The 18,881-nt window shown below is 42.2% G+C and overlaps 1 protein-coding gene across 3 annotated transcripts in view; it reads left to right on the top strand.

Annotated features, from left to right (window-relative positions):
- The window catches only part of BRWD1 (bromodomain and WD repeat domain containing 1), a 111,146-nt gene that overhangs the window by 57,583 nt on the left and 34,682 nt on the right, over nucleotides 1–18,881 (top strand). For 2 of the 3 annotated variants that reach the window (XM_034752922.1, XM_034752914.1), the window contains exons 29-33: nucleotides 7,753–7,814; nucleotides 9,505–9,660; nucleotides 9,962–10,082; nucleotides 17,006–17,131; nucleotides 18,220–18,298. In XM_034752922.1, coding sequence (XP_034608813.1) covers nucleotides 7,753–7,814; nucleotides 9,505–9,660; nucleotides 9,962–10,082; nucleotides 17,006–17,131; nucleotides 18,220–18,298 — 544 coding nt within the window. The remainder of the gene's footprint in view (nucleotides 1–7,752; nucleotides 7,815–9,504; nucleotides 9,661–9,961; nucleotides 10,083–17,005; nucleotides 17,132–18,219; nucleotides 18,299–18,881) is intronic. The other variant, XM_034752932.1, reaches the window with a different exon arrangement.

The raw sequence follows: 18,881 nt of genomic DNA, 5'->3' as shown, positions 1-18,881 counted from the left end.
AGGTCCTCGTCGAGGTCCAGATCCGATTCCCGGCACCGACGAGGTCATCGGCACCGGTCGCGGTCCCGGCACCGATCGCCGGCACCGCACAGAGATAGATCATCTCCGGACCGGCACCGTGCGGCACCGCAGACCACGGGGATCATTCCATCTTTCACGGCACCGCCATGGCCGTCAAGATCAGCGTCTCGATCCTCAGAGGACCTGTCGAGATCGGCATACCCCCCTCAGGGGCAGGCCGAGGAACGAGACTTGGGCCATTGGCAGGAGAGGGCAGAGGACCACCCTCATGGACCATCTCACTGGTCGTTTTGGACCCCGTGGGCGTACCACCAGGAGCAAGGGGCTCCGTTACCATCGACCTCTCGCTCGGGTCACTCGGTCAGAAGGGCCCCAGAATCCACCATCTCTCGGCCTCCGCCTGGAGGCGTAGAGGCTTCTGTGTCCACACCACCCGACACCGTGGACCCAAGTGCCGGTGATGCTCCGACCCAAGACCAGGGGGACCGGGACCCCCCCTTGGATCCACTACCACCAGAGGCGTCCTCCTCCTCCTCTCCGGATGAGGCAGTGGCGGGCACTTCATGCACGGGTCCCCCTCCGATAGATCTTCGGGCTCACCAGGATCTCCTGCGCAGAATGGCCCGTAACATGGACCTGCAGACGGAGGAGATAGTGGAGGTGCACGACCCGATCGTGAACATCCTTGGATCGGATGCCCCTTCGAGGGTGGCGTTACCCTTGATCCGCACGATCCAAACGAACGCGGATACGATATGGCAGACTCCTGCCTCCATTCCACCCACTGCGAGAGGGGTGGAAAGGAAATACTTTGTCCCATCTAAAGACTATGGGTATTTGTACACACACCCCCAACCGTGCTCACTGGTGGTGGAATCAGTGAATGCACGAGAGCGCCACGGCCAGCAGGCTGCAGCGCCAAAATCAAAAGAGGCTAAGCGGCTTGATCTGTTCGGCCGTAAGGTTTACTCAGCCGGAGGGCTACAACTTAGAGCGGCGAATCAACAAGCGCTACTGAGCCGCTACAATTTCAACTCCTGGAACTCTATGGGGAAGTTTAAGGAGTTGATTCCCCAAGAGTCCAGGGAAGAGTTTGGAGCCATGGTTGAGGAGGGTAAGAAGGTGGCTCGGACCTCCTTACAGGCCTCCCTGGACATAGCGGACTCGGCCGCAAGGACCCTGGCCACAGGTATCGCTATGCGTAGGACCTCCTGGCTCCAAGTTTCGGGTTTGCCCCCTGAATTACAGCAGACCCTACAGGATTTGCCCTTTGAAGGACAGGGGCTGTTCTCGGAGAAGACGGACTCTCGATTACAGAGCCTCAAAGACTCCAGGACAATCATGCGCTCCTTGGGGATGCATGTTGCGGGTCCCCAGCGCAGACCATTTAGGCCCCAGCCTCAACGGTTTTACCCCCCTCCACCTCGTCAGAGACAGGACCCTGCCAGAAGGCGAGGGCGAGGTGGTAGGAGAAGATGGGCTGGCCCTCAACCTGGTCAAAACCAAGGGCCACCAAGACCACCTTCAGGTCCGAGACAGAACTTTTGAAGGTGCGGTCGAGGACGGCGCCCCAGTCATCCCCCAGGATCCAGCTCCCTCCTTTCGGGATCGCCTCTCCCACTTCCACCGTGCTTGGTCCCTTATAACTTCGGACCGTTGGGTCCTCCGCACGGTGGAGAGGGGATACGCTATCCAGTTTTCTTCTATCCCCCCCTCCCACCCCCCTTCCCCGTCCCTCTTCAGGGACCCTTCTCACGAGCAACTTCTTATGCAGGAGGTTTCTACGCTCCTGGCCATGGGGGCTATAGAGGAGGTTCCGATAGAGTTAAGGGGCAGGGGATTTTATTCCCGTTACTTCCTGATCCCCAAGTCCAAAGGAGGTCTGCGGCCCATCTTGGACTTGCGCGGACTCAACAAATTCGTAGTAAAGTTGAAGTTCCGCATGGTCTCTTTGGGGGCCATCATCCCTTCCCTCGATCCTGGAGACTGGTTCGCCGCCCTCGACATGAAAGACGCATACTTTCATATCTCAATTTACCCACCTCACAGACGTTTCCTGCGATTCGTGGTAAACACGGTGCACTACCAATTTACAGTACTTCCCTTCGGCCTATCCTCGGCCCCAAGGGTGTTCACGAAATGTATGGCGGTCGTGGCAGCGTACCTTCGTCGGCAAGGGATACAGGTGTTCCCGTACCTAGACGACTGGCTGGTGCGCGGTCGCACCAAGGAGCAAGTTCAAGCTTACGTCCACAAAATAGTGCACACATTCAGCGAGTTGGGCATCCTACTCAACAAGGACAAATCCACTCTAGAACCTACCCAGAGAATAGAATTCATCGGCGCAGTTCTAGACTCCAGTCGTGCACAAGCCATCCTGCCAGACAATCGCTTTGGCACCATCACGAACCTCATTCAAGGGCTCAAGGCCTTCCCAACTACCACGGTGAGGTCGTGCCTCACCCTGCTGGGTCACATGGCTTCCTGCACGTACGTAACCAGGCATGCCAGACTTCGACTTCGCCCGCTTCAAACTTGGGTGTCATCAATATACCGTCCACATCGGGACAGCCTGAACATGGTGGTCACGGTCCCGAACTCGATCCTGGCCTCCCTCACCTGGTGGCTAGATCACAATGTGGTCTGCGAGGGGATGCCATTTCACGCCCCACAACCCTCCCTGCACCTGGTCACAGACGCGTCATCTCTGGGGTGGGGCGCCCATCTCAACAAACACCATACCCAGGGCCTGTGGACTGCATCCCAGTTAGCCCTACACATCAATGTTCGGGAACTGATGGCGGTACGCCTGGCGTGCCAGGCATTCCTCAGTCTCCTACGTGGCCGCTGTGTGTTAGTTCTCATCGACAACACCACGGCCATGTTCTACATCAACAAACAAGGAGGAGCACGTTCGTCAATTCTATGCCAAGAGGCCATTCGCCTGTGGGACTTCTGCATCGCCCACTCAATCCATCTCACGGCATCGTTCCTCCCTGGAGTCCAGAACACTCTAGCGGACCGGCTCAGCAGGTCCTTCCAAACGCACGAGTGGTCTATCCGTCCGGACATCATACATTCCATCTTCCAGAGGTGGGGGGTTTCCCCAGATAGACCTGTTTGCATCTCGAGACAACAGGAAGTGCCACGTGTTCTGCTCCCTACAAGGTCGAGCTCCGGGCTCCCTCTCGGACGCCTTTCTGCTTCCCTGGAAAGACCACCTGTTTTATGCCTTCCCTCCGTTTCCTCTGGTCCACAAGGTACTGCTCAAACTGCGCAGAGACCAGGCACGGGTAATTCTGATCGCTCCTGCGTGGCCGAGACAACATTGGTACACCACACTGTTGGAGCTCTCGGTTCAGACACCGATCCCGCTTCCGTTGGATCCGGATCTCATCTCTCAGGACCACGGCCGGTTGCGTCACCCCGACCTCCAATCACTCCACCTCACGGCGTGGCTGCTCCATGGTTCACCCAGGCAGAGCAGCAATGCTCGCACTCTGTGCAACAGATTCTACTGAGCAGTAGGAAGCCCTCAACACGGACCACGTACCTGGCCAAATGGAAGCGGTTCTCCTGTTGGTGCGAACAACGAGCCACATCCCCGTTGCAGGCACCCATTCCCCTCATTTTGGACTATCTCCTCTCCCTAAAACAACAGGGGTTGGCGATTTCCTCAATTAGAGTTCACCTGGCCGCTATATCGGCCTTTCACCCAGGGGAACTCGCGTCCTCGGTATTCTCTAACCCGATGGTCGTTAGATTCCTCAAGGGCTTAGACCGGACGTACCCTCAACATCGTCAGCCCGTCCCGACGTGGGACCTCAACCTGGTTCTCTCCAAGCTCACAGGTCCTCCATTCGAACCACTAGCCACCTGTTCACTTTTGTACCTATCCTGGAAGACAGCCTTCCTCGTAGCCATCACCTCAGCAAGGCGCGTTTCTGAACTCAGGGCGCTTACATCCGAGCCCCCTTATACAGTTTTCCATAAGGATAAAGTGCAGCTTCGTCCACATCCTGCCTTTCTCCCTAAGGTGGTTTCTCCTTTTCATATCAACCAGGACATATTTCTCCCGGTCTTTTATCCCAAACCACATGCCACTCGCCAGGACCAACGTTTGCATTCCCTGGACGTACGAAGGGCCCTGGCCTTCTATATTGACCGCACAAGGCACTTTAGAAAGACGACGCAACTCTTCGTTGCAGTGGCCGACCGAATGAAAGGCTCACCGGTCTCCTCACAACGCCTATCCTCCTGGATTACGTCTTGCATCCGGACTTGCTATGACCTGGCAGGTGTCTCAGCACCACACCTCACCGCTCACTCCACGAGGGCCCAAGCCTCCTCGACTGCTTTCCTGGCACATGTTCCGATACAGGACATTTGTAGAGCGGCGGTTTGGTCATCAGTCCACACGTTTACAGCTCACTATGCACTAGTGCAGCAGTCCAGGGACGATGCTGCCTTCGGATCAGCGGTTTTGCACACAGCATTGTCTCACTCCGACCCCACCACCTAAGTTGGGCTTGGGAGTCACCTAATGGAATGGATATGAGCAAGCACTCGAAGAAGAAAAGACGGTTACTCACCGTTGTAACTGTTGTTCTTCGAGATGTGTTGCTCATATCCATTCCAAACCCGCCCCCCGTCCCCGCTGTCGGAGTAGCCGGCAAGAAGGAACTGAGGGGGCGCCGGGTCGGCTGGGGTATATATTCAGCGCCATGAAGGCGCCACTCTAGGGGGCTCCACAGCCGACCCGCCGGTGTTGCTAGGGTAAAAATCTTCCGACGATCGTGCACGCGGCGCGCACACACCTAATGGAATGGATATGAGCAACACATCTCGAAGAACAACAGTTACAACGGTGAGTAACCGTCTTTTCCCTGCTCTGTCAGCAGTTCTCTTTTTATATAATCATCTTTGCATGCTGTTTCAGCTCCTCAAAACTTCCTGTTCTTTCTGCTTGTAAGGTATATGCAGCTAAATCACTGTTATAGTGGATCAAAATGTTCAGAGAAATGGTGGTTCTGTCCCCAGCTCTGCCCACAAGCTACTTTTTTGCTTTGACTAAACACCAGATTAGTAGCCAGTAGTATCAACAGATGTACAATGCACAAATAATTAGTGGGGCCTCACAGCAGCACCATAATTTGACATGTGGTTAGCGTACCCTTCAATCCATTAAAGATGCCAGACCACAGAATGCAGGGTCCATGATATCCATCGGCTCCATAGATCTGCAATTACCTATATTTCTTTATGGGCCTTTGAAACCCTGCTTTCCCCCGACCCCCAGTTCTTCATTTGAAATACCACTTATTTACAAAAGGCTAATAGAGGAGAAATGCAGCAATATTAAAGTGGCTGAAATTGCTGTGTGACTATACTTGTCCTCTGTAGACCACCATGGGATGAATTGGACCAGCTCATGGTAGCTTGGCAAGTTAATAGTGGGTTTTTTTTGGATATGGGGTCTTGTGTTCGGCATCTGGGAAGCTAAGAAAGTTGCTTCAGTTTAATTAAATAGATTTTAAAGACAGTTTTAAACTGATGCAAACTCCTACATGTGGACGCTTTTTAAAATCTGTTTATACCAACTTAACTTTGTGTCCATTTTAACTAAATCAGTTAAAAAAAATTAGTTATAGGGTGAGCTGCACCTCTGTCCACTTGTGATCTCTGAGTATGCCCCCCTCAGGTGTTAAGCTTTGTGTCTTTACCTGTGTTTAGGGTGGAATTTTGCAATTTCCCCATTCTTAGACCGGGAGCTAGTTACAGTACCCTTTGTATCAAAGGTCATTAATCGGTGTTCCTGGGTTTGAGAATATGATATTCTTCCCTTCAGGAGCTTGTGACCAAACAACCTTATTAAAATAAGTCTTGTTTCTTTAGCAGTCAGAGCAAAGTTTTAGAGAAAAAAGGATATTAAAACAATCTATGTGCATGTCTGTCTTACCTGAAGTCCTCCTATTCCATGATGCAGACCTAGACAGGCCTGGCTTCTCCAGACAGCCCCAACTGGCTCCTGCATCTGTCTGATATTCTCCCACCCCGAGATGTTTTTAACACTTGTTGAGTTTTGTTCCCTGGTGTTTGCGGGGCCTCAGTCATTCTTGGTAAAATCCAATTATGTACACTGGACAGTCAGTCACCAAAGCTAGTAGCTCTGGCATTGTCCCTTAAATTATAAGTGTTCATTGATAGGTAGTTGTGTTGAGCCATTCTTCCCATTCATGCCTGAATCCAGACAGTTCTGAGTTTAAAAAAAAAATCATAAAGTAAACAGCATCCCAATAACCAAACCAGCATATAGTATTCATAAATATCACTAGTTAGTTCCATATTATTCACATAGATGTAAAACAGTTGAAAGTTCTATAAGTAGTCAGTGCTTTTGCCAAAGGCTGGTCTAAACATTTTCGTACCAATTTAAATGTATTGTTTTACTGGCATTGGTTTTTAACCAATATAACCCTGATATGTAAAGAGCTTATACTGAAATAAGTTATACTGATAAATGTACTTAAGTATTGGTATAATTGCATCCATACTAGGGGTTTCTAAACCAATATAATTAAATTGGTACAAAAACTGAGTAAGCAAGCCCTAAGAAATCTATAGCTTCTATGGTTGCAAAGTAAGCTAACAGAGTGCAAACTGAACAGTGATGTCTACTTGAGTCTGCAGACAGCTTAAAATAATTCTGAGAAGTGTAGATTGCCCTGTTCAGCTAAATGGGTGTTGGTTACAACACCTAACTATGGTAATTTAAATATCAACATTGTTAGCTATTACATTGCTAATCAAGGCATAAAAAAAACTATACAGTCTGCAGGAATTTAAATTAATCTCTCATATTCAATTAAGTGAATATACTATTCGATGTGAACCAGACTAACGATTGCTTCCATCTTCTCCCTGTTTGCCTCCAATCCTATCACTTTATTTCTTCTTTTTTCTTTACTTTGTGCTATTAGCATGTTGCTCCCCATGACCGCAACAGTCTTTGTGCTCCACCAAACACCCCATTTCTTGGTCTGCCTTCCTCCAAATCCCTCTGTACTTCCATTTCTTAAAACAATCCTCCTCCATTGACAGGAATATTTGCACTGTCCTTTTTGTGTACTAGTACCTTGATCTTGTTTGTTGTGTCTTATTTAGAGTGTAAACTCTTTGTAGCAGCGCGTATATGATCTGTTTGTAAAGAGCTGTGTGAATTTATGGTGCTATGTAAATGTTTTAAAAGTAGGTAAACTGCTGTTGGCTTTTCTGATTCACAATTTTAACTATTCAGCAAAGCTGTTGCAAATTTTCCTTCAAACCTTCCAATATTTCCTGGATGCTCGCGTCTGTTTACTTTAAATACCTTGTGAAATTTTCTGACATAAGCTTCAGACTGGTGTGTGCTTTTGACTTATTTTGTTTGAAATGTTCTTGGTTTGTAACTTAGACACATTTTCTTTGTCTTCTCATTGATATAATAGGAGATCAGTTAAGCATTACCTGGAGTAGGAGCACTGTTGTAATTTAAAGCTTTTAAACCAAACTACGTTTGCAGTAGATTTGCCTCTAAGAGGGCTTGGTTTGTTCCCTCCTTCCTATATATTTATACTGCAAATTTAGTTATGCTTAAAATCAAAGGAAAAATTCCTTACATTTGTTTGCAGGGAAACACTTATACATGATCATAGTTTAACTTTTTTGTTAATTTGCTTGTTGTTTAAACAGATGGGATAACGGTGAAATTGAAAAGCTTAGCCCATGGGACATGGAGCCAATTCCTGATAATGGTATGTGAAAATGAATTAAAAGCCTCTCATCCTCTTGTCTATCTCCAAAATCATTTGTTTTATGCAAGTGGTAATACTAGTCTTGATATTTTCTTATATGGTCCCTGTTACCATAGTAACTGAGTATAGTCTTATTTTATTATTGTAGGACACTGTCATTTTTCATATGATCTTAAGGGTGGAATTGATATAATGGCATAGGTATTCTATTACAGTCTGATAGTTTCCATTAAAACTCGTTTTGAGAGGATGAAAGTGGAAGGAGGAAATTTGTTTTCACTTTAAAATCTCAGAATCTGGATATTGGAATAGTCCAAAACTAGCCTATGTCTTTTTCCATAAATTCTCCCCCCTCCCCTCCCATTCCTCAAAATCACTTGTGGGGAAGGGAAATGGCTGAAGTATGTAGGTCACAAAACTTTTAAGTACTCCTATAGATCAAAATGTATATTCTATTTTAAAAACAAATAGGGAGACAAGTGGAACCAGTCATGAAGCATAGAATCCTGTGGCTGTTGTCAGTTTTCTGCAAAGGAGCCTTTGTAACTTTTGTTGTAATTCAGAGATTCCATGGCCAGAAAGGACCGTTGTGGTAATCTAGTCTGACCTCCTTCATAACATAGGCCATTGAACTTCTCCAAAATAGTTCCTAGAGCATATCCTTTAGAAAAACATCCAAAAAGATCAGTGATGGAAAATCCACCATAACCCGTGGTAAATTGTTCCAGTGGCTAATTGCTCTGCATCAGAGCCCTGTTTTCTTCCTGCTTTTTTGTAGGTGTGTTGAACTAATTAAGGTTGACATTTTAAAAATTCTAAACTTCTTGGCTTGTGCCAAGATTCCTGCATTAATCGTAACCACACAACTCAGGTTGATAATCAAATATAATGAAATATGTACTCTGTGCAGTCAGCAAAACCTTATAATAAATAACTAAGGTATATCTAAGATTACTACTAGAATCAAAATCAGTTTTAATGGTCATCAGACCAGTGGTCCATCTAATCCAGCCACTGTCATTTTTAAGTATTAGATGCTTCGGAGGGAAAGTTCATGAAATCTTGAAGAGGGCAGTCATACAATAGCCACCCCAAAGGGAATTTTCTTCCCAATCCCCTGAGTTAGGAATTGGCTTCCTTTCCAAGCTCACTGAAATTTTTTTATTCCTATTTAGTGTAGTTGTGGATGTGCTCAGCAGCCATGTGTCTGACTAATCCTTTTTCTATTATCCCATGGAACAGGTGGTATTACCCTGCATATTGTGAGTTCTTTATATGCTCAATTAGCCTTACTGTGCGAAGAAAAATGGTACAGCTGCACTAGGACTATCAATGGTGTACGGTGTAGTGTAATCAAAAATATTTGCGTCTTTTGCTAGTGGACATCAGGCCTAAATTTAAACAGACACAGTCTGTAAATGCAAGCAATGTTAACAACTACTTGTATACAATTTTGTGCATTTAAAAACAAAATTGGCCATTCCTACATTAGATGGCAGAGTATTCTGAAAACTCATCTGCAACAAAGAAAGGCTAAAGACATTTTGTGTTCCTAAACATCAACCCCCCCATTTTATGAAATTAGGCAAGAATTTACATAGTGTCAAACTTGGCAAGCTTATAGCTTATTCAATTTTCATTTATTCTTTTGTTTCTTCTCTCATCTTCCCCGTTTACTATAAAACTATAGTTGATCAACCTGAGGAATTAGGATCTAGTGTTTCTGTAACTTATGAAGAAATGGAGAAGCTACTATACAAACCCCAAGAGGGAGAATGGGGGAAAAGATCTCGAGATGAAGTATGTGAACGGATTATCAGTGGCATTGATCAGCTTCTGAATCTTGGTGAGAACACAGAAAATTAGTCAGTTCTTTGCTCTCATAGCAGTAAACTTTTATAATTTGGTATCTGAGACATAGTGCTGATCCTTTTTTAAAGATTTATGATAAAGTACTGTCGTTATGTGTGCAACCTGGTATACAGCCTTTATCACAAATCTGTATTCCAGTTCATAGGTTTATACATATACTGTAATCTCTGTCAACAAAAATAGGTTAACAGTATGAATGCTTGTATGAAAATTCATATGTATACAGGCTTTGAATTTGTTAGCTCAACTAACTGAATTATTACTATTTTTGACAGACATTTCTGCAGCTTTTGCTGGTCCAGTTGATCTGAGTACATATCCAAAGTACTGTACAGTGATAGCTTATCCAACGGATCTTTGCACTATTAGGATGAGACTAATCAACCGGTTTTACAGGTTAGTCTACCTTAGCAGTAGAAAGGAGGAAAACTTCATTATCTTTCACTTATTGGGGGTAGCCATGTTAGTCTGTATCTACAAAAACATGTTATCTTCACTATGTTTCCATCAAGTTAAGTGACCTACAAAGATCTAAACATTTTTAGGAAAATGCACCAAAAAGGGAAAATATTCTGTTTGTAAACACTGTGAAAATGAATAGCACTGTATAAATGCAAAGCTACTAATATTTTATAGTTATCTGAAAAGTGATTAGTACTGTAATATATAAAAAAAAGATACTATTTCCTTGTTTTCTAGTGATATCACAGTTATAAACATTGGTTGAAATTATTTATAAACAAAATTAGTTGAGCTATTTTGCAATAAATGAACATGAAAACTGCATGTCTGTTTTTTAAGACTAGCAGTCAGGTAACGTAAACTGAATTTCTGAAGTGCCACGCTTGTCACAGATTTGTGGTAAATTTCTGAAAATGGGACTTGGGCATTTAAGTGACTTAGGAGCCTGAGTCTCATGTCTTCTGAAATCCTTCTGAACCCTTCTGAAAATAGAACAGGAGTACTTGTGGCACCTTAGAGACTAACAAATTTATTAGAGCATAAGCTTTCGTGGACTACAGCCCACTTCTTCGGATGCATATAGAGTGGAATAAATATTGAGGAGATATATATGCACACATACAGAGAGCATAAACAGGTGGAAGTTGTCTTACCAACTCTGAGAGGCCAATTAAGTAAGAGGGGAAAAAAAACTTTTGAAGTGATAATCAAGCTAGCCCAGTACAGACAGTTTGATAAGAAGTGTGAGAATACTTACAAGGGGAGATAGATTCAATGTTTGTAATGGCTCAGCCATTCTCAGTCCTTATTCAATCCTGAGTTGATTGTGTCTAGTTTGCATATCAATTCCAGCTCAGCAGTCTCTCCTTGGAGTCTGTTTTTGAAGTTTTTCTGTTGTAAGATAGAATGGTAAGAACCCGCAGGTCCGACATTGAATGGCCAGACATGTTAAAGTGTTCTCCCACTGGTTTTTGAGTATTATGATTCCTGATGTCAGATTTGTGTCCATTAATTCTTTTGCGTAGAGACTGTCCGGTTTGGCCAATGTACATGGCAGAGGGGCATTGCTGGCACATGATGGCATATATCACTTTGGTAGATGTGCAGGTGAACGAGCCCCTGATGGTATGGCTGATGTGATTAGGTCCTATGATGATGTCACTTGAATAGATATGTGGACAGAGTTTGCATCGGGCGTTGTTACAAGGATAGGTCCCTGGGTCAGTGGTTTTGTTCAGTGATGTGTGGTTGCTGGTGAGTATTTGCTTTAGGTTGGGGGGTTGTCTGTAAGCGAGGACAGGTCTGTCTCCCAAGATCTGTGAGAGTAAAGGATCATCTTTCAGGATAGGTTGTAGATCTCTGATGATGTGCTGGAGAGGTTTTAGTTGGGGGCTGAAGATGTTATTTTCTTTGTTGGGCCTGTCTTGTAGGAGGTGACTTCTGGGTACTCGTCTGGCTCTGTCAATGTTTTTTCACTTCAGCAGGTGGGTATTGTAGTTTTAAGAATGCTTGATAGAGACAAGCACCTACAAGATCTCTATCTGAAGGATTGGAGCAAATGCGGTTATATCTTAGAGCTTGGCTGTAGACAATGGATCGTGTGGTGTGTCCTGGATGGAAGCTGGAGGCATGTAGGTAAGTGTAGTGGTCAGTAGGTTTCCAGTATAGGGTGGTATTTATGTGACCATCGCTTATTAGCACAGTAGTGTCCAGGAAATGGACCGCTTGTGTGGATTGATCTAGGCTGAGGTTGATGGTGTGATGGAAATTATTGAAATCATGGTGAAATTCCTCAGGGGCTTCTTTTCCATGGGTCCAGATGATGATGTCATCAATGTAGCGCAAGTAGAGTAGGGGCGTTAGGGGACGAGAGCTAAGGAAGCGTTGATCTAAGTCAGCCATAAAAATGTTGGCATGCTGTGGGGCTATGCGGGTACCCATAGCAGTGCCGCTGACTTGGAGGTATATATTGTCCCCAAATGTGAAATAGTTGTAGGTGAGGACAAGGTCACAAAGTTCAGCCACCAGGTTAGCTGTGACATTATCGGGGTTACTGTTCCTGATAGCTTGTAGTCCATCTTTGTGTGAAATATTGGTGTAGAGGGCTTTTATGTCCATAGTGGCCAGGATGGTGTTTTCTGGAAGATCACCGATGGATTGTAGTTTCCTCAGGAAGTCAGTGGTGTCTCGAAGATAGCTGGGAGTGCTGGTAGCGTAGGGTTTGAGGAGAGAGTCCACGTAACCAGACAAGCCTGATGTTAGGGTGCCAATGCCTGAGATGATGGGGGCGTCCAGGATTTCCAGGTTTATGGATCTTGGGTAGCAAATAGAATACCCCTGGTCGGGGTTCTAGGCATGTGTCTGTACAGATTTGTTCCTGTGCTTTGTCAGGGACTTTTTTTAGCAGATGGTGTAGTTTCTTTAGGTAATCCTCAGTGGGATCAGAGGATAATGGCCTGTAGAATGTGTTAGAGAGCTGTCTAGCAGCCTCTTGGTCATATTCCAATTTATTCATGATGACGACAGCACCTCCTTTGTCAGCCTTTTTGATTATGATGTCAGGGTTGTTTCTGAGGCTGTAGATGGTGTTGTGTTCAGCATGGCTGAGGTTATGGGGCAAGTGATGTTACTTTTCCACAATTTCAGCCTTTGCACGTTGACGGAAGCAATCTATGTAGAAATCCAGTCTGTTGTTTCGACCGTCCGGAGGAGTCCACGCAGAATCCTTTTTTTTGTAGTGCTGGTAGGGGGGATTCTGTGGGTTAGTATGCTGTTCAGAGGTATGTTGGAAATATTCTTTGAGTCGGAGACGTCGAAAGTAGGATTCTAGGTCACCGCAGTACTGTATCATGTTCGTGGGTCTGGAGGGACAAAAGGAGAGGCCCCGAGATAGGACAGACTCTTCTGCTGGGCTAAGAGTATAGCTTGAAAGATTAACAATATTGCTGGGTGGGTTACGGGAACTACTGTTGTGGCTGCTTGTGGCATGTAGCAGTTTAGATAGTTTAGTGTCCTTTTTCCTTTGTAGAGAGGCAAAGTTTGTCTTGTAAATGGCTTGCCTTAGGTACCTAAGTCGCGTAGGTGTGTTTGACAGTGTTAAGAGTGCTTTAGTTGTGATACATGGGGCCTGGTTTTCAGAGATGCTGAATGCCTGCAGTACCCATTGACTTTAATGGGAGTTGTACGTGCCCCACACTCCTGAAAATCAGGCCCGTATTATCTCTGCATTCTAGTTTCCTCATCTGTAAAATGGGGATGAAATTTACCTTTTTGTGAAGTGCTTTGAGATTTATGGATAAAGAGGTAAATATGTATTTGCCAATTATTATAATTTGGTTCATAAATAGCTATAAGGATTTGGAATAGTAAGTGTTAAAATTAAGCCCTGTACATGGCCATGCAGCACATCGCTTCCATTTGCTTATTACTTGGGTCCTCAGTTTCTTCAAACTTGCAGAGGACCTTTACTCAATAATCCTTCGTCTCAGGCCATGATGATGAGGAGGATAGAAATATGAAAGATTGGGGAAAGTAAAAAATTGAACTTAACAGGCAGGTGGGGAATTACCCAGTTGGAGATAGTTATGTCTTAGGACAATATGGAAAGAGGTCATATTTTGACAATATTTTTCATTCGTTTTCTTTTCTGCTGTTTTTTGTGTGTGTGGGGGGGGGTCTCTTTTGCAATAGCTCCTTCTTTCTTTAGAGGTGACTAAGATAACGAAATATATACGTTTTCTGTATGCTGCATTCTCAGTACTCTGATATCAAAAGAGGCATCAGGTCTGTGTGGCTCAAAATAGAATTTGATACAATATACAGTACCAATTAAGTAACAGGATTTTTATCCTCTTCAGATGGGTCTCATTAAGTTTTAAAATAATATATGGGCTTGAAAGCTTTATGAACCTCCAAAGGAACTCAGGCTAAATGCAGTAGTGTCTATGCAAGTGAGACTTCAGAACCTGGGGGTGCCAGAATGCTTATTCTGAGCCATCAATATTTTGGATCGCTGGAAAAAAGCCTGCCATTGTGGATATTACCCCAGAAGTAGTTGGTTTTGAGGACTAACTCGTGGGAGCCTGGCGGACACAAACGTCATATACAAATTAATTTTAATGTACTGGTAGTTTTATCTTTATTTGTATTTTTTTTCAACTTAACTGACTCATGAAAGTGTTCCACTCAATGTATGATTGTGTAGTCTGATAGTTGTGGAGAAATATGAAAGTATTTCAGTATGTAAGGAGAGTGCTCAGAAAAATATGCACTTAGGCCAGGAATATGCTAAATCCTAAATGCTTAACTAGCATTAACATGAATCTCAACATTGAAGGGATAGGAGAAAAAAAAAAAAAAGATTAATGTGTGATGTAGAAAGGGGTACTTAGAAATAGTTGGACACCAAGTAATTTTGTTTTCAGAATTACTAAAAACATTTAGTTTAGAGAAACAAGAAATGGAAGACCAGCTCCTGCTGTTTCTGTTACTGCCAACTCATTAGTGTGGCTTCCACTATTGACTCACAGGGATTCTTCTACATTGTTTAGGGGATAGCAAGCAAACATTTAAGCCCACCAGTTATTAACCAGGGCTGTTTCATTATTAAAGAAAGGAAAAGAAAACCGCACAAATGACTGAACACAAATGATAAAGTGGTTATTTCCATTACAATCTCTTCTGTATGTCTCTCTATGGAGAGCTTTTGACAGAGATTATGCCCCGATATTGAACACCTGAGAAGTGTGCTTTCCTCTTGGTAAGTTAAGACCAAAATATATTGTTTCCCAAAATTGTGAATCCATTCTTTAGTATATCCTTAGATAACAAAGAATGATTATAGATGGGCAAAATAATTTTGTTTCAGGGAATGTGGACCTGTTGGTTATTAATAAATAACCAGCCAATTTATAGTTGATAAAGTAAGCAATCTTAAAAACAGCTTATGAAGCCCAAGAAAATATTTAAATCAGTTACTTAGAAGAAGCCATTTAAAGAGCTGTCTTCTGACAGGCCAGTTAAGCAATATTAAGAATCTAAAATCTAATAGAATCCCCCTTTTCTCTGTTTACCAATGTTTAGCCCCTGTCTCTTCTCATGAATACATAGTCTAATCACTTGATTAACAGGAGAAACGATTAGTATTTCAAATTACAACAGCATTTCAGTATTCCAGCAAATCATTACAGGAGTTTTAAATCTAATCCCTTGGTAGTGGCTTTAACTTCCTCTCACCAATCCATGTTGAAGTCTTGGGATGGTTTCCTAGGATTGGTTTCTTCTTGAGTCTTCTCTCTTTTTCTTCTTTCTTGTAGAGATGGACAGGATGAGTTATAGAGTGTTTGCTGTTTAAGCAGCATCTCAGGGAGTGAGAATGCTCACTTTAGAATCTGATACCCTTTTTCTTCCTTTTGTGAAATTATAAGAAAACACCTCATTCATGCTTGCTTAGATTCAGGTTGGTTGCTCTTTCTCTTTTCATTGGCTTCATGCCTTCAGCTTTGGTTTAGGTGGTAGTTTGAGCTCCTGAATATGCAGTCTGCTTAATGAATATGCAACATTTCTTTATTGCCTTTGTTCTTCTTGTGGTAGGAAAGATCAGAAAATTCTTAATTAGTTTTAACTTTCTTAGTCCATTTTCTGAGATTTTTTTTTCCTTTTATTTGACAGGAAATGAAATTCTGTTGTCAAATAGTCTAAACAATCTTGTTAACATAAGAGTTTTTCATTCTCAGAACAGTTTTTTAAAGCTATATAACTCTTAGAAAGTCTTTAGCCTAAGTTGTTGACTTTACATGGCAATTTTTCTAACAATGATTTTCTTGTCTCCTGTGTTGGGTGAGGGTTTGCTTGTCCACTGTCAGTAATCAATTAATTCCCCATTAATCTAAATATTCTATGCTTAAATAGCTTCTTGCATTAGTAATTAGACTAATATCAAATGTCCTTGCTATATTTATATATAAAACATCTCACTATTCATACTGCAATAATATCAGGCAGTTATTATATGAAGGCATGCATTTTGATACAAAATAGTTGGAAAAAACATTAAAAGAAGCTTTTACCATCTTAAGCATTTGAGATACAACAATTGTTTTCAACTTTAAGTGGAAACATGAGTTGGAAGTAAGCAGTGTCTTGTATAAAACGTTTTCCCCCCATAAATGTTGTCCAAGTCTGAAGAACGAAGACAAAAGAAATCAATTTCAATAAGGATATTTCTGGAATTTGTTGTGTGGGTTTAAAATCAGATTTTTCTTTGAAAAGTGAGTTTGGGGAGCGGGGGGGATGGACGAGATGGAATTAGGCCCACTTTACCTCTGGATTTATTTCTCTGATAACCCAACCATACAGTCTGTTCATAATCGGGTTTCTTCCTAAAAATATTTACGTGGTTTGTTTACTTGATGTTTGCTTATCCTTGGGAGATTGAAGCAGAAACCCTCTGGAATTACTTTGATTAGCTTCAACATTTTGTAACATAATTAGCTAAACATGTATATTATGTTTTCAATCATCCTGTCTGTAATGTTCTTGCAACTATACCTTACTGTTCAGTAGAGGTGCAAACAAGTTGTAACTACTTAAAATATTTTATTAATATTGTTTTTGCATCAATATTGAGGTCTCCCTCCACTCCCCCCTACAGCTGCCATTCTCTGGCTAACCCTGAATATTTTATGCTGTTTTCCATATGAATTGTTTTAAATGAGATTAAGCTGGGGTTCTATACTAAAGGATTGCCAGTTTAGTATAATAGACCTAATAGGGACAGATATTTACTGAGTTATTTTCCTTTCTATACTCCTTCTTTTTAGTATTAAAGAATGTTAATTTGTTTTATAATCTTAAAGGAGGATCTCTGCATTGGTGTGGGAAGTCAGATGTATTGAAAGTAATGCCAGCACCTTCAATGAACCTCGGAGTGCTATTGCTCGATCTGCTAAGAAGATCACTAAACAGCTGTTAAAGTTCATTGAGTAAGTCATATTTCAGTCTGAATATAATTGTATACACATTTCATTGACCTGGGTTGGAGATAGCACTTGAATTTCTCTCAATTTTGGCTGACTCTTTATTTTTTTTTTGCAATGAATAATAGCTGAAGCCTTTAGAAACTTTCAAGTTCTAAATATTTTCCTAAACTATTTATCAAACTAACTTTGAAGCACCTTGATATGTCTAGCAAAGAGACATTTTTAGCACTCTGATTTAATCAGCATTTATTAATATTCAAGACTTGAGAAAGGTCTTTCTATAGAACTTGTTCATCAGAAAACTTTTAGCTGCAAGCAAAGGTTTCTGCTCATCCCTGCACACCACACACCATCTACCCTGAATATAGTTTCATTAGGCATTTAGAGGTAAGTCAGTTTTACTGTCTGTCACACACACAAGTATTCTCTACTCTTTTAATCAGTCTGCCTGATCTGGTGCATTTCAGAGTTGATATTATTTTTCACACTATAGAAAACCTGTAGGCTCTCCTGTTTTATCTAGACCAGAATTAAAGACCTTATCCAAAGGCTGATCAACAAACTAGTTCTTGTAAACCATCTAGCATGGAGATGTTCCAAGCAAAGCAAGTTACCATTTGTCCTACTGATGACAAGGCCTTAATCTTAAAATGCTTTAGTTGACCTGAGAGAAATTTGTTAAACATGTACTAAATTCTTTCCTAAATAGAGAATTCAGAACATTTTATATCCCTTCCCGTCTCAACCACTGCCACCTGCTTTTCAGTGGAAAAACTTCTAGCCGGCCATTCTAAATTCAGTTATAAATCTAAAGTTAGGAAGCTGAGATGGATGCATATTATAATATATAAATTAGCTGGCAGATTCTGCAGAAATCATTTGAAATTGGTAAAAGGAGTTTTTAATTAAATTATGTTGCCAATGCCCTGTTTACTGAGCTTAAAATACCTTCTTTAAGCGTGCCTTTTCAAGCCTTAAATTCTCTTGGAAAATTACTTTTTTCCAGTGTTCATGTGTGTTTTAAAGTCTAGAAAGTGGTAAGCATGTTTTTCCATTATTCACGTAGTAAAGCTTTTAATTCTACTTTACAGTGATCCGGTTTGTACAAACATATTTGAGCTTAGTAATACAACAGAAGATGAGCAGGACTCTCTTGATGCTGCTGATCTGGTAATAAACTCTTGTTGTTGCTTCTGCTGCTGTTTTTAGTTTAAACAAATATTCAAAGTAGGAGTTTATTAGCAGTGATAAAGAAATACTGTCAATCTAGTTACTAGCAGCAGCAAAACTTAATTTAAATACTTTTTAAAACCTATACTTTTATAATATGCCACAATTACAAATGTCTGGTTATAGAAATATACCTGCTACATATTCATGTATTTTATACATAATTTCTATATATATATATATAATATATATATATATATATATATATATATATATATATATATATAATGAACTTCCCCAAAGTTTGAGGATGTTTGGATCTGGTATAGGTAGATATACCATATTTCATAACTGTATTTCAATAATTGTTGAGTTATGGATATTTACATGTAAATAAATAATATTGCACATGAAGTGTACATTTTACAGATAAATCACTGTTGTCAAGTGCAGTATAATTCTCCTCCTCCTCCAAATGTGCGTGGCTCAGTTGCTCCATACCTATTCTTAAATGTGCAGTATATACATATATAAAAGACCTATTCATTGAATTATATGTAACTCCGGGTATCTTTTTTTTTTT

The sequence above is a fragment of the Trachemys scripta genome, chromosome 1 (assembly GCF_013100865.1).
Source record: "Trachemys scripta elegans isolate TJP31775 chromosome 1, CAS_Tse_1.0, whole genome shotgun sequence".
NCBI classification, from domain to species: domain Eukaryota; kingdom Metazoa; phylum Chordata; order Testudines; family Emydidae; genus Trachemys; species Trachemys scripta.
Note: the sequence above shows the minus strand (reverse complement) of the source record. Positions and strands in the feature narration are given on the sequence as shown.